The 20,863-nt window shown below is 42.0% G+C and overlaps 1 protein-coding gene across 3 annotated transcripts in view; it reads right to left on the reverse strand.

The window, feature by feature from the left end:
- ADCY8 (adenylate cyclase 8) overlaps positions 1-20,863 on the reverse strand; it is a 231,036-nt gene that overhangs the window by 36,753 nt on the left and 173,420 nt on the right. For all 3 annotated transcript variants that reach the window (XM_079112343.1, XM_079112342.1, XM_079112341.1), the window contains 2 exons: positions 10,930-11,102; positions 442-520 (listed from right to left, as the gene is read on the reverse strand). In XM_079112343.1, the coding sequence (XP_078968469.1) occupies positions 442-520; positions 10,930-11,102 (252 nt within the window). The remainder of the gene's footprint in view (positions 1-441; positions 521-10,929; positions 11,103-20,863) is intronic.

The following is a 20,863-nucleotide window of genomic DNA, read 5'->3' on the forward strand; positions in this document are numbered from 1 at the left end:
TTACAGTTAAGGAGGCTGAAGCTCAGGAAACGCAATAACTTATCCAAGGCCACACACTCCTGAGAAGAGCTGGGCTAGATTCCTGCCTCAGCTGGTCCTCCAGCCTGAGCGTTCACCCAGCACAGCACACACCTTCTCTACCAATAATTTTCTCCAGGCAACAGAATTGGGGAAGGATCCCAGTTTGCCTTGGGGAGAAATCACAAACTCTCTTATTAGGAAAATGTTCTTTTTTCCTAATGCCTGTTTGGAAGGGCTAGGCCAAAAGGTTGTTAAAACCACACACTCACTTTATCATCTTCTCCAGCTTGGTTTTCCATAGGTGGTCTTCAATAGACATTGATTCATTAAAAATCACAGTTGATGCAAGCAGCTAATAGTCATTTGTTGCAAAGAGCAGGAAAGACATTGCAGGGCAGTGTGAGCAAAAGGTTCTGTTACCTGCTGTCCGTGGTAGAACACAGCAAGAAGGAACATGGCCATCAGCAGCAATGAGGCCTCCTTGGTTCCCAGGAAATCTCTGTTGGAAGAAGAAAAACAATATGATATTATAGAGGGACTTCAAGGATGCTCAAGGGGAAACAGGTTCAACCAGGAATAGGAGAGGAAGGAAGTGTTTTCTGAGCACCCACTATGTGATAGGGGCTGCTCTGAGGGTTCAAGCATGAGCTGTTCAGAAACCAGGAGGCTCCAAGAAGTTGAGGTCCCCTAGGACATACTGGGTAGGAGAGATTCAAGAGCCCAGAATCTAGACAATGTGCACACGTTAATAACATCTTCAATTTGCAGGTACTTTTCATAGATTTCACAGAGCTTTTATGCCTTCTCATCACAGAAAGCCATGTGAAGGCACATGTTCTCCTGTCCCCCTTTTGGGATATTATCCTGTTTAAGAGACCACTGTGCAGTCCTTGCTGTGTGACAATCTTTATTCTGAGTGCTTTCATGCTGAGATTCTTGTTTTCATCCCACAAGTTGGACACTGTTTTAAATTGTAGGTCAATTCTTTTAATCCTTAGATCAATTCTAGGTGTCAAGGAGTACTGTTCCTCCATTTTAAACCTTATGTTTTAATAAATCTTTGGGCTGTCTCTTCCAGGAGTGTCCCTCAACACTAGACACATCTTCCTTGTGGGGAAAGTTTGGGGGCTGGTGACCTGGGCTCTCTAGAAGACCAAGCTGCTAAGGTCAGTGGCAAAGGCATATGTAAACACTGACATGACCTTCATCTGCGAAGGAAATTCAGAGGACCAGCGATTCCTGGCTTTATTCTCAGTTCTTCCTCTCCTCCATTTTGGTCCCATATGAGGTCTTCTCAGGACATTCTGGGCCAGGAGGAAAAAGGCTTGGAGGAAGCAAGGAGGACATGGGTGACATGTGGAGATAAACTGTCTCCTGGACAGGCTTTCATTGGTTAAAGAAGGAAACCCAAAATAAAAATGCTCAAGCAAATCATCTCTCTGTCTGAAAGTGTGTCTTGTCTTACATTACCCAAGGTTCTCTCTGCCCAGCTTTTGCCATATCAGGCAGTGTCCCCTCATCTACTCACCCTGGTCCTTGAGCCAAAAGCAAAATAAAACTAGGGGTCAGTCCTCATCACTCCCATCAATTTATAGCAAATCCTGTCACCTCTGCCACCAAAATATATCCACACTGCATCCACCTCCCTGCATCTCCTCTTCTACCACTGAGTACAGCCAACCTGATCTCCAACTGCCACCTCACACTGCCCCCAATCTACTTTCTATAGTGTTGCCAGAATAATTTTTATTGTGATTGAAACCAAGTCATAGCACTCCTTTGTTTAATCCTTTCCCCACAACAAGCACACATATCCTCAGAACTCAACTGGAAGTAACTCTGATGTGGCCTAAGGACACAATGGGGTCATTACAGATAAGATGTAGTACCTCCAAGAAGGAGAAGAGCAGGCATCCATCCCGCTGTGTGAAGGCAATTGCACACTTTCCCTTCTCTCCTCCAGGTGGAGACCAGCAGGGGCAGCACAGGGACACAGGACATGAAGTCAGCTGCTCACACTGGCTTCTCATCTAGCTTTGTTCTGAAAGACCCTCCCAACTTAAACCAGGCCAGGACCAGGCCAGCTCCCCAGGTTAGGGCAGGATTTAGGAGTGAAAATGTGCCTTCTCTTGGAAAAGTGTTACGTGTAGAGACCATGAAGACCCAAGAGCTCTGGGGGCTAAAGCAGAATTCCACACCCTAGTTCCATCTGCTTTGCCTTGGAGATAAGATGCTAATAATGAACCAGAATATGTTTCTTATCTATAGCCCCAGAGAAGTGCATAATTACTGAGCACCTACTGTGTGGTAGACGTATACTGGGACGCAGAGATAAAGAAAGCACATCATCTCTGCCCTCAAAATAGGGCAGCAAGAGAAAGAATCAAATACACAGATAATTTTATAATATGATAAACTCCATGGAACAGATACATCCTCGTTGCCATGGGAGCACTTGGGAAGAGAAAGTAACCCAGGCCCCGTGTTCAGGGAAGACTGAATGGAGGGTAAGATTTGAAGAGGAAAAGGGGGGATGTGTTCCTCAAGTTCAAGACACATCTGGCTTAGCTTGCTGAATTACAAGCCTTTAGTGCAGGGATAATAAGTAAATGCCATCTGTCATGTTTGAGGTCAGGTGAAGACTCAATAGGAAAGTGTTCACATCTACTGGAGCTGTCCAACAAGAGTGCTGAAGTGAAGAAGGCTGGACTGTCACCCATGTATTGTCACCCCTGTATTTTAGGGATGAGAATTCATTCACTCATTCATGCACTCACTCAGCATGGACTTGTTTAGAGGGGACAGGGACATTTCAGTATCATCCTTTCTTTGCTTTCTGTTACTTTATTCTCTATCCCCTGAAGTTAGTGGATCTCTGGGAAAATGATTAAGGACATGAACTTTTTGAACTTTTGCAGACCCAGGTTGCAATCTCAGCTCTGTTACTCATCAGTTTTCTGAGCTTGGGCAAGACATATAATATCGCTAAGTCACAGTTTACTTTGTCATCTTCAGAGACTCGAATAACATCTACTCCACAACCCAGAGGGCCGAGCATGCCCGGTCTTCCTCTCCCCACCTGGGAGGTGCCTTTTGCGGGTGCTCTTGTGGATCATACCTGCACATTGCTTGGTTTGAGTGGAAGGTGTCCTAGGTTCAGTGCCTTCTGTGACTCCACGAGTCTGTCCCAAACTCCTGTTCTGCCTGGCACTTCCGAGATCCTTTTCTTTGTGATACAGGAAGCTTATTTTAAGCCCAGTAATTTATCATTTGAAACACATTTTCAAGAGGAAACACAAATAACTCTTGAATCGTTTTGAAAGTAGTGATTGACCAAAAATAGAAAGATGACTACACCAAACTCAGAAGCAAAAGTAAAGGAAAATTATGAACAATCTTGACTGTTTAGCTGTACTTCAGATTGAAAAAAAAAGTAGCCCAAGTAGAGACTGCAGAATATGAATAGTAAAACAGCCAGGCTGAGAAACATCCAAAAAGAATTACACTTTGAATTTAGAAAGTTTTTTTTTTTTTTTCAGTCTCTGTAATTCTTTAAAAACTCCTGAAGAGAGCCAAATGGCTGAATCTATACCATATCATAATGGTTTGCCTGACATTCTGTGTTTGAGACTCAAAACCAAGGACATTTTAAACTGATTTATTTGTATTAATAAAATCACTGAGTAATACTGCCATCTTCCTATGCTAATAGAAAAGGACCTCATTAATCAAAAACACAGAATAATGAAATTTTCAGGGACATAATAATCTTTCGAGAGAATCTTATCTAATGTATCTTAAAGATTAGTATTTAACTTGAATAGTACTCATTAAAGAAATATTTATGATAATTGTAGTATATTTGGAAATTTTAACTGCTAAGAAAATAAAAATTATCCTTGAAGTCAATTAAGTCATTTACTTAAATCTCATGAAAAAGTATGTTTACAAACTTAGGATTCTCTGGTACATACTATTTGGTAATTTCATAAAATTTTATTTCACAATATTTTTTCACAGTATTCAATTTTATAACTTCATAATATTTTCATAATCTATACTTCTGAACTCAGTATAAATTATGAAAATAATTCCATGCAACAAAATACAATGTATATTTGGTAATCCATTCTTTTCTGTATATGTGTATCATACATAATATAGTATCATTTCCTAGCCTTTTATTTTATAGGAAGGAGACTGTGTACCTCAGAGAAGTTCCTTCTTCATGGTTACACAGCTCATCTGTCACAGAAGGTGGAGAACTCACATCTTAGCTGCCAAATTCAGAGCTTTCAGTATTGGACATTCAACTCTAATTTTTTAGTTTCACTATTAGTTCCCATCTGCCTCCATGAAACCCACAGTAGACCATCCCATTTAACTTTATCTCTTTTTCTAGCGTATAAAAATGACATACATTTATTAGGTTCTTATCTTCTGTTGCATCTGAGATGGTCACGTCATTTACACTGCCAGTTTTGTCATATCAAAATAAGGGTCTATGATCCCCATTCTGGAGAAGGAGAAACTGAGACTCAGGTGTTAAGTAACTCACTTCAGTTCATAGAGGTAGTGTAAGGTGACAACTTGTCAATTTAGATCTCAGTGATCTTTTTCATAATGCCCTCCTCCATGCACCTACTTATTATTGCTTGACCCTAAGCCTCTACAGGGTGGAAGTGATTCTTATTCATCTGTGACTCTGCAGTGCCTTGCCAAAGCCCACAACAGAGGGTACCAGGTGTTGAGTGGATAGGTAGGTGGATGGATGTAGGTTGTGTGATGTTGGCTGGATGCTATTTGGCTTTCACCCTGTATGGGCTATCTCTTGGGTGTTCATTCCTTCTCTACAATGATGCCACATGTGGATGAATGCAACAGAACTGACCCCAGATGGTGAGGCTGGGTGCAACATAGACAGGCAGGAGCTCCTTGAGAAAATCATGAAGTTTCGAGATGGTGACAGCAGAGCATTAAACCAAGCACAGGACCCTTCTGAGTGCCAGTGGGGATCAACGTGATAGCAATTTAGGTCAAAAGAAATCTGTCCCCATGCCATATGGCTTCTAAATTCTGCCAGCTCCAACTTTCTTTGGTTCTCTTCAAAAGCTTTCTCTGTGTGTTTCTCCTTGACACCATCTATTCCAACTCATTCTCACTGTGAGAGCCTCATCTGGTATCACATTTAATGTCTGAAATGCCTTCAATACCTGACACTATTGGGACAGTCTTCTCATGATGGTTTTGGTAACTGTGGTTTATCTAGCCTAGAGACTGCTAAGAAACCCCTTACTCATGCTCTTTAGCCCCCAGAAACCAGAAAGGAGAATGAGCAGGGTCAGGAAATGAGGCATCTGAACGTGTGTGCCAGGGGGATGTGGCATATTGGAGAAGCAGATATGGAAAACAAGGACAGAGATGGTACTTGTTCCTTTTGTAATAAGTACCTGATTTGAAACAATAAGTTCATGGTAGATCTTGAAAGGTTTGGTTTATTAAAATAAATGTCCTTGTGGTTCTATTGAAAGTGAAAAATAGCATGAGTACTATTATCATCACTTCCAAACTTCAGCGTGGATATTGGAAGACCTGTCTCAGCACCACCAACACTTAAAAAGTAGACTAGTTATTGCTAGAGCCAGAGAAGCTGATGCCCTTAGTAGGCATACTGTGTTGCCTTTCTACATTAGCAGTGTGGCCACTGCTGAGTAGAAGCAAGAGCCAAAACTAGATTCTAGGTTTTCTGACTTCTATTATAATGCATTCCAGTATTTTGCCTGTATTTCAAAAAATCAACAAGGCTTCAGTGTTACAGAAATAATAATCTGATTATCAGAATGTATAGCTAATAATGACTATGAAGGCATAAAGACAGAAATGTTCTGAAACAAGTTAGAAAGCTTAGCTCAATGGAATCACATTAATTTGGAAGCATGACACTTAAGTCCAAAAACAAACTGTTCATATGAATGGGCAGCACATGGTTTAAGGACAACAGTGACAAAAAATTGTAGGAGCTTTGATGAGAGTAGGCTTACCATGAAGCAATAGAGTAATAAGATTCCAAATGAGCTAATGTTCCTTTCACATACTCATTCACTTAATATTCCAGAAATATTTAATTGGACACCTATTGCCAGACACTCTTAAGTGCTGAAAATATGAACATGAGTAATAGAACTTGCCCTCAAAAGCTCCTGTTTCAATGGAAGAGGAAGACATGGAGATTAATGACTGCAACAGAGAGGTAAGGGCATTGACAAAAATTATTCACATGGATTGGAAAATGGGAATGATTAAAGAGAGTTTCACCAAGGAGAGTGTCCTTGAGCTGGGTCCTGAGAATGATGGGCTGGAATTTGGGAGACAGATGCAGCGGGCATCCATGCAGAAGCTCATGAGGGAAGCAGCATGTGATTCCTGTGCTTACGGTATGGGCTGTGAATGCTGACCTGCAAACTGTAGGAGATAGACTGAAATAGTCCATGTGGGCCTGATGAAGGAGAGCTTGGAAATCTTTAACAAACTGGTTGAACTTTTAGCCTCTTATGGGTAAAGGGAACCCCCAAAGAGTTTTAGAATGTATGAATTGAACAGATGGTTTTGAGATGGGTGAATTGCAAGTAGATGCTAGGAGACCAGTTAGGGAATGGAAGTTCAGAAATAAGGATAAGGAACTTTCCAGAGTAGCAATGTTTGTGATGTGAAGTCATTATGTTTAATAAAATGTTAGCATTAATCAAGTGCTTATTCTATGAAGACCTTGTGCTAAGACTCCATTATCATTTAGTTTCCTTTTATATTTCTACTATCATTATTTTCTTCACGATGAGAAAAACAGAGCTCAGAAAAGTTAAATCATATTAAATGAAATTGTTCAGCATCACACAGTCTGTGGTGAGAGTGCTGAGATTTGAATCCAGGTGTTAAATTTGTATTCACATTAAGACATACTGTTTCCCTACAAGGGATTTTGGAGAAGATGAATCTCTAGTGACTTATAAGATACTGGGGGTAGGGTGCCTTTTGTTTGGGGGCTCAGCATTATATACTGAGACGGGCTTGTCATGGAGGGAATCCGATGATCAGGTTGGGAGATATCAGCCTCAAGTATTTGGGCTCATCCCAGAGAAGCATCAGCCAGGCTGCTCTGGGCAAGGTTCTCTGTGCTTTCTACTTTTTATATTTATCTGCTGATGGACCCCTAGTAACCATCAGCAGATATGTCCCTGAACTAAAATGAGCTCCTAAAGCATTGGTTAAGTCTCATCAGCAGCCTGTGGCTGCCAGCTGCACACCGTGACTATTGACATGCTCTCCTGTGAAGCAGCTGAGATGGAAGGCTGACTGACTGAGCCCTTTCATTTCTTATTAATTTACTTTGATTGACAGCAGAGAGTTGAAGCAATACAAGACTAACCAATGTCTGACCCCAAGCCAGGAAAAAGCTCAAAAAAGCTCTTGATTATCAGCAGCAATGAACTTGGGGTTATCTCCACTTTCATAAGGCTTACTTAACAATGCAACTGCAAAATTCTCCTGAGGACATCAAAACAGAATTCAGAATTGAAGTACTCTCCTAAGAAGGAGGAGAGAATAAGAATGTACATATCCTGAACACCTACTACATGCCAGGCATATTGGGACCTTGCAATAGCCCTGGAACAACGTTATGGACTGCATTGTGTCCCCCTCAAACTCATATGTTGAAGCTTTGACCCCAAATATAGCTGTATGTGGAGATAGTATCTAAAAAGAGATACTTAAGGTTAAACAAAGTAATAAACATGTGGGCCTTAATCTAATAGACCTGGTTCTCTTATAAAAAGAGGAAGTGTACTTTCTTGTGCACTTACTCTCTCTATGATCATTTAAAGACCTAGCAAGAAGGTGGCCATGTGCAAGTTAGAAAGAGAGCCCTCACAGGAATCCAGTCAGCTGGAATGTCCATCTGACACATTCTGGCATCTGAATCTTGGTCCAGTCTGTGGGCTGTTACTATGGCAGCCCACATTGTCTAATAGGGTACATATATTCCACTTTACCTGTGAGCCAAGTCCAGAGATGGGAAGTGGCTTCATAAAGCAAAAGAGTCTGGATTTGAAGCTAAAACCAGGGCTTGTTCCATTAGTGCTGTGTCTCCCTTCAAATGAATAAAGGTTAAGGTTTGATTTTTACAACAAAGTTGTCCCATTTTATTCAGACATCTCTTTGCCCTCTTCTGTGCTCATTTCTGTGTGGTCATGGGACACCTGCTGCCACTGAGCTTTTTATCTGATTTGGAACTATTCTGGCTTTCCTTGCACCCTGAAAATATGGCGGGCAGTTCTTTAGCCCTGTTTAAAAGAGATGCATGCAGCATTTACACGTGTGGTCTTTAGAGCTGGAAAGACACAAGTCTGAATTCAGATCTGTTATTTATTGGCATCATGCACCTGAGGAATTGCTAACCTCTCTTAGCTTATGTTCTTTAAAATGTTACCATGAAGACTTACAAGGGGAAAGCACATAAATGCACAATATCTGTGCTAAACAGACACGTTAGTACCTACAAATTATAAACTGTTGTATCTTGGCTACTGTGAAGAATGTTGTGTTGAAAATGAGAGAGCAACCTAAGTGTCCATCAAAAGGTGAATGGATAAAAAAGGTGAAAAAATGTGGTGAATATTCACAACAGAAACTTATTCAGGCTTAAGAAAGGAGAAACCTTTCTATTAGCTACAATACAGATGAATCTGGTGGACATTATATTAAGTGAAATAGGCCAGGCACAGAAAGTCAAATATCCTTTTTTGGCACTTATAGATAGAATCTTAAAAAGTTGAATTTTAAGAGACAGAGAGTAGGGTGGTGGTTACCATGGTTGGGGGCAGGGAATTGGGGGATATTGGTTAAAGGATATCCAATTTCTATTAGAGAGTGAAAATAATTTGAAGAGATCTATTGTACCACATGGTGATTACGGTTAATATCAATGAATTGTAAATGTGAAAATTCCTGAGAGTAGATTTTAAGGGTTCTCACCATAAAAAAAAGTACGTCAACAAAAGCATATCAGTTAGCTCTATTTAGCTATTCTAAAATATATACTTATATCAATCCTTTTGTACACCCTAAATGGACACCATCTTTATTTGTCAATTAAAGAGGAAAAGAATGCTTGTAAATTTAGTAAGAAATATGTGAACAACCCATAGGGCAGAGGACCTGACCTGGCAATTTTAGTAAAAGGAAGCTCATCTGGTCAATAAGCAAATAAAAAGATGCATAATTTATTCATAGTCAGGGAACTGCAAAAGAAAGCAGTGAAATCAAGCTCAGTCCCATAAACTTGGCATGATTTAAGAAGTCTAACTATGGTATGTAGGAGAATAGGGGCAATAGAACCACTGGGCATAAGAGGAAAATTGCTCAGTCATGTTGAAGAGCAATTTGGCAATATGATATTTTTAAAATGTAAATGTAAACATCTAGGAAGTGTGCTTTTATATAAAGCTCTAGGAGACATGTGCAGTGGTTGTAACTGAAGCATTTTTTATGATAGAAAAAAACTGGTAATGGTGTAAATGTCTAGTTGTAGGTCAAAAGATGAAATATATTTTGGTATTTTCATACATAATATGTATAGACCACAGCTAAAATGAATTAGATCTATAGATAGCAGCCTCAAAGAATCTGAAAAAGATAATATAGTATGACCAAAAAATGATATTACAATTTATACAAACAGACATAGCTAAATAGGTATTAGAAGCAATGCAAGCAAAGGATATATATTAAGTGTTTTAGGAGGTGGTTCATAGGAAGAGTGGAGTTTAACTCCAGAGGAGGAAATTTCAACAATATCTGAAATGCTTCATTTTTTTTTTTTTTTTTACAAATGCAGAAGTAAACATGACTAATTGTAAGTGTTGTTTATTTCTGAGGTTGATTCATAGATGCTCATATTAGTTTCAGACACTTTTTCTGAGGATTCTTGCAATGTCTTGGCTTTGTGTTTCTCTTTGTTGACTACTCCTTCTGGCCTCGGCCAGACACATGTGCTTCCTACACCTGAGCCCAATCAGCCAGCATTCAATGTGTGCTCCTTCCCCTGCATCCTGTGTGAGGTCCAGTTTCCCCGGAGACTGCAGAACAGGCTAAGTGATGTCACCAGGAAGTGCTTCTGGAGACTCTACTTTGACCATTGCGCAAAAGAAAGGGAAGGAGCCCAAAGGCACATCCCTCTGTGTTCTGTTCTGAGACACTACCCCACCTTACAGTCTATCCAGAGACACTTCAATCTGCTGAACAAATGCATCTTCCAAGGCACCATCTGGATCTCTTCCCCATGTCTGATGCCAGTGTAACTGGACGCCACTCACATTTGTCTCCCATCTTCCTTTTCCTCACTTCCTTTCCCCTCGTTTTCACAGTCCCTGGAGTTGCATTAGCACCTAAGAATTGCCTCATGCTTTTTCTCTAAGGAATCCAGGCTGATGTTGCTTTTCGTATTTTTCTATACTTTAAAAAATAACAAACTCATGGAGCATAAGTGCTCAATCCTCCTAGCTGCTATCATTAATATTGTAATAGACAAATTAAAATTAGATCCTATCAGGTCTTAGAGCTGCTAACATTGAAGAAATCACAAATTATTAGGTTTGGAGGTGATCTGAGCTATTACTTAGGTACTATTTAGTCTAAAATTTAATTAACTAGTTAATCTATAATTTATATAAATAATTTGACTGAAAAGAAGTGATTTTACTTAGACTTGTAAGCTAGAGAATGCCTGAATTGAGATCTAAGTCAATATCAAAGTGGTCCCCAAGTTTTCATACCCAGCTCAATTGTATCCCCAATGGTTTCACCTCTTGCCGAGAGCTGAGCACTGTGGAATGTGCAATGGTGAATGCTTACTCTCCACTGTGGTTCAGGTTGTCATAACGCAGAAAGAGACCTGCATAGATGGTCTCGGTCAGTAGGGCGTAGATGGCGATCATAATCAGCAGCACAGCCAACTTCAGGACGGAGTTTAGTCGGAGGAAGACCGCACAGGTCACCATGGCCAACACGCCCGTGAAGACAAAGTACTGCAAATAGAATAGGGAGTCAGGATTCATGGGAACACAGAGGACCCCTCCCCTAGCCATGGATGCTGAAAGCTCTCCTCATACAAATGTTTGCTGAGCATTTCCACTTGGAGGCCTCAGGGCCTCCTGAAATTCCATGGGTCCCAAATTGAACTCTTTATTTTCCTATCTCCCAAACTGTGCTCCTACTTCTGTGAATGACATCACCGTCCACATGGTCCCCAAGCCAGAACCCTTCCTCTTCCCCACACTCCACGGTCAGGCCATTCTAGCCAGTAGGTTCTACTTTCTCAGCAGCTCACATCCTGCCAGCACTCTCCTTTACCCGATCACTTTAGTTTCAGGGATGCTCTGGAACAATTTTCTGGCAGCTTCAAGCCCACCCAAATGCACGCTGTCATTCTCTACTCAGTATTTCTAGATCTAGTTGTGTCACGTCTTGACACAAAAGACCTTTTACTGCTCTCCACTCCCTCAGGTTGTTCTTCCTTCTAAACAGCAGGGCTTGCAGGGCCCTCGTGTATCAGACTTCCTTTCACTCTCTAGACCCTCTCCTCTGCTTCAGTGTCTTTGCTCAACTCCGATCCATGTGACGAAGCCTTACTCCTCCAACAAATGTCAACTCTGGTGTCCTTTTGTCTGAGAAGCTTTCCTGGTTAACTCCAGGTGCTTCTGCATCTTGCCCCATTCCTCCATCGCACCCCACAGAGACCAGCATGATATCTATCACCCTGCATCTGGAGTAACTGTTCAAATGACAAGTTTAGAATCACTGCAGAGCTGGAATACTGGATTGTTCTCCCTGTGAGTTTTCCCAGCCTGAATTCACTCTTCTGTGGGGAAACTCCTCAGCCTATTTCCTGTTAGAGATATCCCGGTATATCATTCCTGATTGTGATTATCCAGTGGGAAAAGAAGGAAAAAAACTAGCATTATCAAAGGTCTGTTTTGTGACACTTTGGTCTCAATACTTCTATATACATCTTGTCTTGTAAGTTTCTTGGAATATTCAAAATAACTGGTCAAGATGTGAATCATTATTTCTATCTCACAGGTTAAGAAACTGAGGCTCATAGCGCTGAAGTCAATTGTCCAAGATCTTGAACCTAGAAAGTAGCATTTAGGTTTCCTGGGTAAAACTAGCTTATGTAAATGTGGAATACTGGGCTCGATCATTTCTAAAATCCCTTCCAGTCCAGGGTGTTTGTAACAACTGGTTTTGCTATGGGTAGGAGAGATAGGTAAGGATTTCTAAAATTCCTGAGTAGTTCAGTACTGAAGACATGTTTAAAACTTCTTAAACAACACTGACTCATTCATGCAACTTGTCAACAAACGTTGACATAAACAAATGTGGGCAGGGCTCTGACTGAGAACAATGCCCCTGGGCCCCAGAAATGAAAGGGGCATTGTCCCTGGCCGGTCAGAGCCTCCTGTCTGATGCATCTTTCACTTTCATCTCTTCCTTTCCTAGTAAATCCAATTATGTCCTTGTACCAAGTGAGGTGATGAGCTTTCTTTAGCTGTCCTTTAAGATCTTTCCTTGGCAAGATTTTTAGGTAACTCATCTTGAAGCCTCTGTGCAGGAAGCTGTGTTTGGAGTGACCAGGAGATAAGAAGTTCATTCTCTAGAATTTATTTTCTTTATTCAGAGAGGCTTCCACAACACCCAATTTTAAGAAAGAATAAAGGAAAGTGGAAGACAGCTGAGGGGTCTCAGTTCATTGTTGCCTACATTCCAATGAAGGGCTGTGTATAGCTGGTCAATACAAATTAGGACTCATGAATTAGGTCAAAAGACATCAAAATGATTTTGACCTTCAAGGAAAGACATATAGGGGCACAACTGCTGAATTTAAAAATGTAATAAACATTTATTGAGTGCCTGTGGCAATCACAGCATGTGGCAGGCACAGGAAATCCAGAGGAGAAGAGGAGCTGGCCCAGGCCTAATCAAGGTTAAGGAAAGTGAAACAGTGCTGGGGAGAGTGCCCGGCCAGCAAGGCGACCACAGCCTGTGGGGAGAAGGCACGTGTGGAGGTCGGATGGGAGAGGTGAGTTTGAGGCAGACCTTGAAGGACGGAGAGGATTTTGCGTGACAGGCAATAGGAAGATGGACTGGCGTACATACACAGGCATAGGAGCAGTGTCTGGGGAAGGAGTTCTTTGGGCTACATTAGGGAATCGTGCAACTGATCATAGGAGAGGGAATAACACAGGTAGACAGAAAAGTAGCAGATGTGTTTTCATCCTCTCTTCTCCACCGGCCTCCCGACGGTGTCACAGGTGAATGGGTCATAAGTTAGCAGTGGATTGAGGGGTCTTTTCTTTGTTGCCTCACAGTTGTGTTGGTGCCTGGTTGCCATCTTTCCCACCATCCTCCATTCTATTGGAGGCATCATCTCCCTCACTTTCTTGCAGGGTTTAGCAAACCTCCTATTTTGCAGTATGAAGTTGAACCTTGTGGGGGCCCTGAGATATCATAGACAACGAGGCCCTGGACATTGGAAGCATCTCCCCTGTCCCCTTCACGTTTGAAATGAATAGTGGGAGTGGAACTAGGGAATGGGAGGAGGACAGGAAGCTGCGGAGGCTTTGGCTCTGTGAAAGCCTTGTGAAAACCCCGAGTGGACCGGAGCCTCAATTGCATGTACCCTGTAACTGGGGAAGATAGTGGATCCAATGTAATCACCAAGTTTCTGTCGAACAACAAAAGGGTCCTGTGTTCTTTTAAGGTACCCCAGGAAGACAGATGGGCCTGGAGAGGAACATTAAGCCTTGTTCAGTTGATGCAGCAGGTGTGGAAGAGACCACCCAGGATGAAAGTGAAATAAAGACAAGAGATAGACACGACTGTGCTTTAGGTGGTAGATGAAGAGGTAGTAAAAAGAACATAGAGCCCAACGAATTAAAAACATTCTATACAGAAGTGGTTTTAGGATAGCTTTTAACTGGCCACATAGAGAGCATTTTTAAAATAAACTAGAAAGTAGGATATAAAATTTTATGTACACTGCAAACTATGCACACAGACACAGTATAGCTCTTGAGTGAATTATCTCCTTTTGTAATGTTCTTTATTCTTATTTTAACACAGCATCAAATGAGTAAGTGAGTTGAATGCCTGCTTTAGAGTGAATCCTGTAATTCTGAGAATTCTACATCCTATATAGTAATGTGGTTCCCTGATTCTTCCTAGATTTTTTAGTAATAAAATACAGTAATGTCAAGATTTGTAGGAGAAATGTTAGGTATTGGGCAAAGTTCCCAGTAATCTTTGAAAAGATTATATTTTTCTTAGAAAAAGGAAAAAAAAAAAGACTCAATAGTAAGATATCATTCTTGACTATTAAAAATTGGATAGTGCAATGTGCATTGGCACTTTGATACCCAAGTTAGGAAAAAGAAATCAAAGCCATTTCTGTGGGGAGGATGAGCTGTGGATAGAAGTGGAGCAACATGAAGATGTGGGGATGTGAGGCAGACCAGGCCCTTGCCTGACATGAACTCCAGGCAAGATGGGGGACCACTTAAGGGAGAGGCTTGCACATTTTTGGGGGAGGGTAGCTGTGATGGCTACAACTCTACAGTTGTTAGACACGTGTTCTGGAAAGGTGTGCTACAGATGGCTTTACACGCTTCATATTTTTAAATTCTTAAAATGATCCAGGGATAGGCATGATCATTATACTCATTTTAAAGGAGAGAGAAAGGTCATATGGCACTTTTCTGCTTCTGAATATGCAGGGCTTTCTTCTCTCAAATGATTCTGGTCTGGGAAATGACAAACGAATCAATTTCCTCTATGTCTAAAAAAATTGGAATCCCATGACATGATAAGGTTGTACCGGGAGCAATACCTGATTCTGCTAACAAGCAGAAAGCACTTACACACTAAACCATGCATTCATTAATCCACGACTGTTGACTGAGGACCTGCCATGCACCAGGAATTGTGCCATGCTGGAAGGAGCTATACCAATGTTAGGAAATTGTCACAGAGTGCCATGAATTGGCAATATGTGCTTGGTTTTCTGTCAGGAGAGGAGGAGGAGGAAGGATTTTACATGATATGGCAAGAGGACACGGTGCATCTACCCACACAGGCCACACAGACTGAACTCACAACGCCCGTGTGGTTGCTGCCCAAATTCCATGCATCATGAACTCACACAGCAAGAAGAAAATCTAACAGGCAGTTTTCAAAAGTCACCATGGTTCCAAGAAATAAACCAAACTTATCAATGGGCTCAGACGCAACCTGATTCTAGCAGTATCAGCACCTGGTGCAAGCAGCACAGCCACGTGGGCAGAGGTGAGGGACAGAGCTGCTCTGCTTCTCCCTGAGCCTCAGCCTGGGCTTGTCACATGTGTAAGGAGTGAGGGTGTCCCCAGGGTTGCAGGTGGAGCACAGTGGTCCTATGCTCCTGCTGTTTCCTGCATCTTGCGAAGTAGGGAAAGATGGGGTTGGGTCTGGGGTTGGGGCTCAGTGGCACAGCACTTGCCTAGCATGTGCAAGGAATTGGGTTTGATTCTCAGCATTGCATATAAATAAATAAAGAAAGAAAAGAAAGGTCCATTGCCAACTAAAAATATATAGATATTTAAAAAATTGTTTAGTGTTCTGGTACCATCTTACAATGCTTTGATTTATTTTAAATTCTGGTTTTCATAGTTTTTTTGTTCATTTTACTTTGCTTTAATCTGCTCTGATGCTTACCTGTTTTATATTTTCCCCCTGCTCTGTCATCTCAAAGATTTTTGTCTTTATTACTGGTCTTAAGCAATTTTTGGGGGGGGGCGGGGTCAGAACTGGCATTTGAACACAGGGGCACTTCATCACTGGGCAACACTCCCAGCCCTATTTTTTTTTGTAGTTGTAGATGGACAGCATGGCTTTATTATTTATTTATTTTTATGTGGTGCTGAGGCTCTAATCCAGTGCCTCACATGTGCGAGGCAAGCTCTGTACCACTGAGCTACAGCTACAGCCCCAGTCCACCCCCAACCCTTGTAATTTATTTATATTTTATTTTGGGACAGGGTCTTGCTAAGTTGCTTAGGGTTTTGATAAATTGATGAGGCTGGCTTTGAACTTATGACCCTCCCGTTTCAGTATTCCAAGATGCTGGGATTACAGGCATGTGCCACCATGTCTGGCTGGTCTCAAGCAATTTGATGTTGATGATGATGATGATGATGATGACGATGATGATGGTTATGTGTATGTGTGTGTACATGTGTGTGTTTAATGTTTCTTGTGACTGGAATTTGTTAAAGTTTCTGGATCTATAGATTTATAGTTTCATTGGAAAAATTAGTTCATTAAATAGTTTTTCTTTCTCCCCTTTCTCTTCTCTCTTTTCTTTTTTTTTGGGAGGGGGTTACTCCTATGTTGCTGGAAATTGTCTCTGATGCTGTTTTTATTTTAATTCTTGTGTTATTTTTATACTTTACTTTGGATACTTCTATTGCTGTATCATCAATTTCACTATTTTTTTTTGTCTGAAATGTTTCACCTTTTAAATTTCCTTTCACTGTAGTTTTAATCTTGCACATCATCATTTTCACTTGTAGATATTCAGTTTGACCTTTTATTTATCTCTCATGTAGTTTAAGTTTTGGAACATCTGGAGTCCAGTTACAATAATTATTTCATTGTCCATATTTGCTAATTCTAGCATACATGGTCAGATCTGGCTTGGTTTCCATTGGATGTTTTCCACCCCCTCATTATCAGTTATATTTTCCTCCTTTAAATGTCTGGTAATCTTTGGATGCCAAGCCCTTGTGACTTGACCTTGTTCAATCCTGAATATTTATATATTTCCATGAATATTTTTGAAATTTATTCTAGGACTCAATTAAATTACATGGAGCTAGCTAGATCTCTTTGGGTCTGTCTTATAAAAATTTTAGGAAGAACCAGAGCAGCATATAATCTAGGAAGAATTATTTCACACTCTGACACAAGACCCTTCTGATTACCAGATAGCCCATGAATTGTGACGTTCGTCTGTCTGGCTGGTGGGAACACACACTGTCTCCAGTCCTGTGTGAGTTCCAGACACTTGTCCTGCCAGGTGGTTCTTACCCAATGTCAGTGGGTTTCCTCACATGTGGTACTGACTGGGCCCTCTGTAGTTCTCTGTTTCTCTCTCTGCAGTTTTCTTCTCTCTGGTAGTGTGCTCTGTCAACTCCAGTGGCCTTGGTCCCCTAGACTCCCAGACGTGATTCCCGAATCAGGACTCCACTGGTTTTATCTGGGTTCCCCACCCAATGCATGGTCTGAAAGTCTCTTAAGGCAGTAATAAAGCTCCTGCAGTCATACAGCTCACTTTGCTTCCTATCTTTCAAAGATCACTGTCCTTCATTGAAGAATGGTCAGTGTCTTGAAAACTGTTGTTTCATATATTTTGTTTGCTGTTTTCAGTTGTTTCAAGTGGAAAGGTGAATCTTGCTCTCTTATTCTATTAAAAGGATGCCTTCCTTCTCTCTAAAAATGGCTAAACTGTTCTGTGCTGGGTCTTTGGGTAACAAGAATAACCATACACTATTATCTTCTCCCTTTAAAGAAATTTTAAGTTTGAGAGGGTGTGGAGACTACCCGAGCTAGAGAAATCAGTCATAGAAAGCTGGGGTATGAGGACCAAGTCAATGCCATAGGAGGTGTGAGGAGGCCGGGGAGAGATGACCCGAGGGCTGGGGCTGCTAAAATGCCTGATGTGAAAGGGAGGCTTGAAGGCTGGGAAGGACTCACAAATGGGCATGAAGGGGAAGAAAGTGCCAGGATGCCAGGAGGCAGGACTCAGATAACATACCTCTACTGAACACCAGCTCTCAGGAAACCTTTACAACCATAGCCAACTTTGATTGCTTTCATGAGTACCGTAAGCTGCTCCTTCAGATGGGTCAGAGGCCTTACTAAAGGGACCTGATTCTTCAGCCAGGGTCTTTCCACAGAGCCTCCTGGGAGCCACATCCAGGTGTTGGAGACAGCACACTCTGGGTTCATGCATGTGATTTGCATTTGTTCCATAAATAATGTCTTTTCCTTCCCCTAGACTGCTTCTCACATCATAATTGGAATATGTGTTTTTCACTCATTTCCTGCATGTTATGGTTTAGGTATGAGACATCACATGTGTGAGACAATGCAAGAATGTTCAGAGGTGAAATGAGTATGAGAGTCATAACCTAATCAGTGGATTAATCCACCGATATGGATTAACTTGCTGGAAACTGTAGGTAGGTAGGGTGTGACTGGAAGAAGTAGGTCATTGGGGGCATGCCCTTGGGGTTTACGATTTTGTCCCTGGTGAGGGAAGCCCTCTCTCTGCTTCCTAGCTGCCACCCCCTGAGCTGCTCCTCTCTGCCACTCCCTTCCGCCATGATGTTCTGCCTCACTCCAGAGCTGTGGAGTCAGCTGACCAGGGATGGAACCTCTGGAACTGTGAACCAAAAAATCCTTTTCCTTCTCTAAGTTGTTCTTGTCAGGTCTGGAGGTCACAATGATGCAAAACTGACTGAAACACTGCATCTTCACTTTTTAGTAGCAGGTAAGCTTCTGATTCAGAAGTGAATTATAATCCATATCACACATTAGGACAGCCTCATGTTTGACAACTTGCTTTTGATCTGGGTGTGGGTTCTCATGGGGTGAGGTGGAATACCAGGTATGGATGAGGAAACCAAGGCTCAGAGAGATGGAATGATTTGCTTAGGGTCACACACTCTGAATTTTGGGGGTTGGATCAAGGCTCTCAGAGGGTCTGAAAGTTTAATTTCTTCTACTATGACAGACAGATGTCTAAGCAGAGAAACAGTCATATATATTGGAGTAGCAAATAGTGAATCTAAATCTGGACTGTGCTCATAGTTTGCTGACCCCCAAGCAAGATGACTCTTTGGTAATGGAGGAAAATAGTAAAACTCCAATTCATATGTATTTAATTTTGTTTCTATATTTTGAGTATGTTTCATGTATGTTTCCTAGTGTTACAGGCATGCACAGGCATGTGTATAACTTTAGCAGTGCATGATCAAAATCTTTTTATTGAAAGTAATAAATAAATATGGCTGACATTTAATGAGCAGATTCTTATGCCATGTGTGGCCCTATGTACTTTGTATGGATTTATCCACTTAATTTGCATAACCATTCAATGAGGAAGCTACTAATTTTATCATTTTATGGAAAAGGGAACTGAGACACAGAAACAAATTTGTGTGATTAGAAAGCTTACCCACCACTTTCCTAGGACTGGCAATCCATGAGCGCTGTGATCCTGAGATTGGAAGCTTAGATCTAGGGCCAAAGGTGTAGACTATTGTTTCGTTTGATGTGGAGACACACGGATCTATAGGTCATGAACATCTGCTTCATGTCCGACACCATGTTAGGAACTAAACATATGCCAACTAATCCAGGCAGTCACCATGAAAGCACTTTTTTTTTTTTTTTTTTTTCCATGAGAGCATTTTATTTAGCTCCACGATAGTCAGGTGAAGCAGGTATTCATTTCCCCATTTTATAGATGAGGAAACCTAGGTTCAGAAAGAGTAAGAACTGGCTCCAGCAGAAGTGAAATGCAGCTTTGCCTAGCTCTGACCATCCAATTATTGCCCTACTTACACTTCCCATGCCCTTCAAACCAAGAAGTTCTCATGGAGCTCATAACCGGCAGAGTCTGGTAAATGGAGAGGAAGTCCCAGGCAAGTGGTCTGCCCATCTGGCCCCACACAGAACCTGACCCATCCAGCTCTACACAGCCCCAGAGAGAGTCACTACCTCTTCCAGGATGGGGGTTCCAGTATGAGGGGATGTGGTTCCAATGACAGTACCAGGAAAGGATAATTGAGTTAAAAGAGAAGGAAGAAAGGACAGAGAGAAAGAAGAAGGATGGAAGGAGGTGAGGAAGAAAGGACTCAGACAGGCACACCGCTGAGTGCACGAAGCAATTTACTTTGGGAGTCCTGCTTCTATAAGTCGTAGCCTGGAGGCAGCGACAGCCCCTGATCCGTATGTTTGGAGGACTTCCTGATGTTCTGCCTCACCAGAGGGTGGTCTGCACACATAAGTGCAGGGAGGGGCCCTCTCTCCTTTACAGAGTGCTTCTCAGGCCTAAAGAGAGATGGAGTCTTTTCTCCTCTCATGGGTTGGAGGGGGTCTCTGAGGGCTGTAGCCTCTTAGAGAACAAGTTGGCCCAGGGTCCTCAGGGTCCTCAGGGGTCTTTGGGACCTTTCAACTTCCCTCCTGACACAGAACTCCTTCCCCAATATATGAAGGTCTGGGACGTGACTAACAGACCCTGTAGGCCCATCCCGACATGCCTTCCGAGCAGCGCCTGCTGCTGCAATGTCTCCTGACCCCGTGGTGATCTGGGAACTCCCCTACCACTCTGATTTAAGCTGAGTTGTGGTTTTCTACTTTTTGGCTTTGCTTCCTTCCCTCCTTTTTCAATGCATCAAGCAGGGTCTCAACAACAGTTCTGCCTGATACTGGAGACCATGGCACGTCCTTCTCTAGGATTTGATAGGCAAGCTATAGGGAAGTGAGCAGGAAGGAAGCCTTGAGGGAAGGAGGAAAATGGATACAGGGAAAGGGGGAGGAAGGAGGAGGAAGAAGGGAGAGGAAAATGGGGAAAGAGTGGAGATGGGAAAGAGGCAGAGGAGGGAGCAGGAAAGAGGACTGGGAAAGCCGAAGGCATAAGGGGAGGAGAGATAGGAAGGGGAAGGAGAAGGAAGGCAGGAGGCAGAGG

This window comes from Sciurus vulgaris (genome assembly GCF_902686455.1).
Source record: "Sciurus vulgaris genome assembly, chromosome: 1".
Taxonomy (NCBI): domain Eukaryota; kingdom Metazoa; phylum Chordata; class Mammalia; order Rodentia; family Sciuridae; genus Sciurus; species Sciurus vulgaris.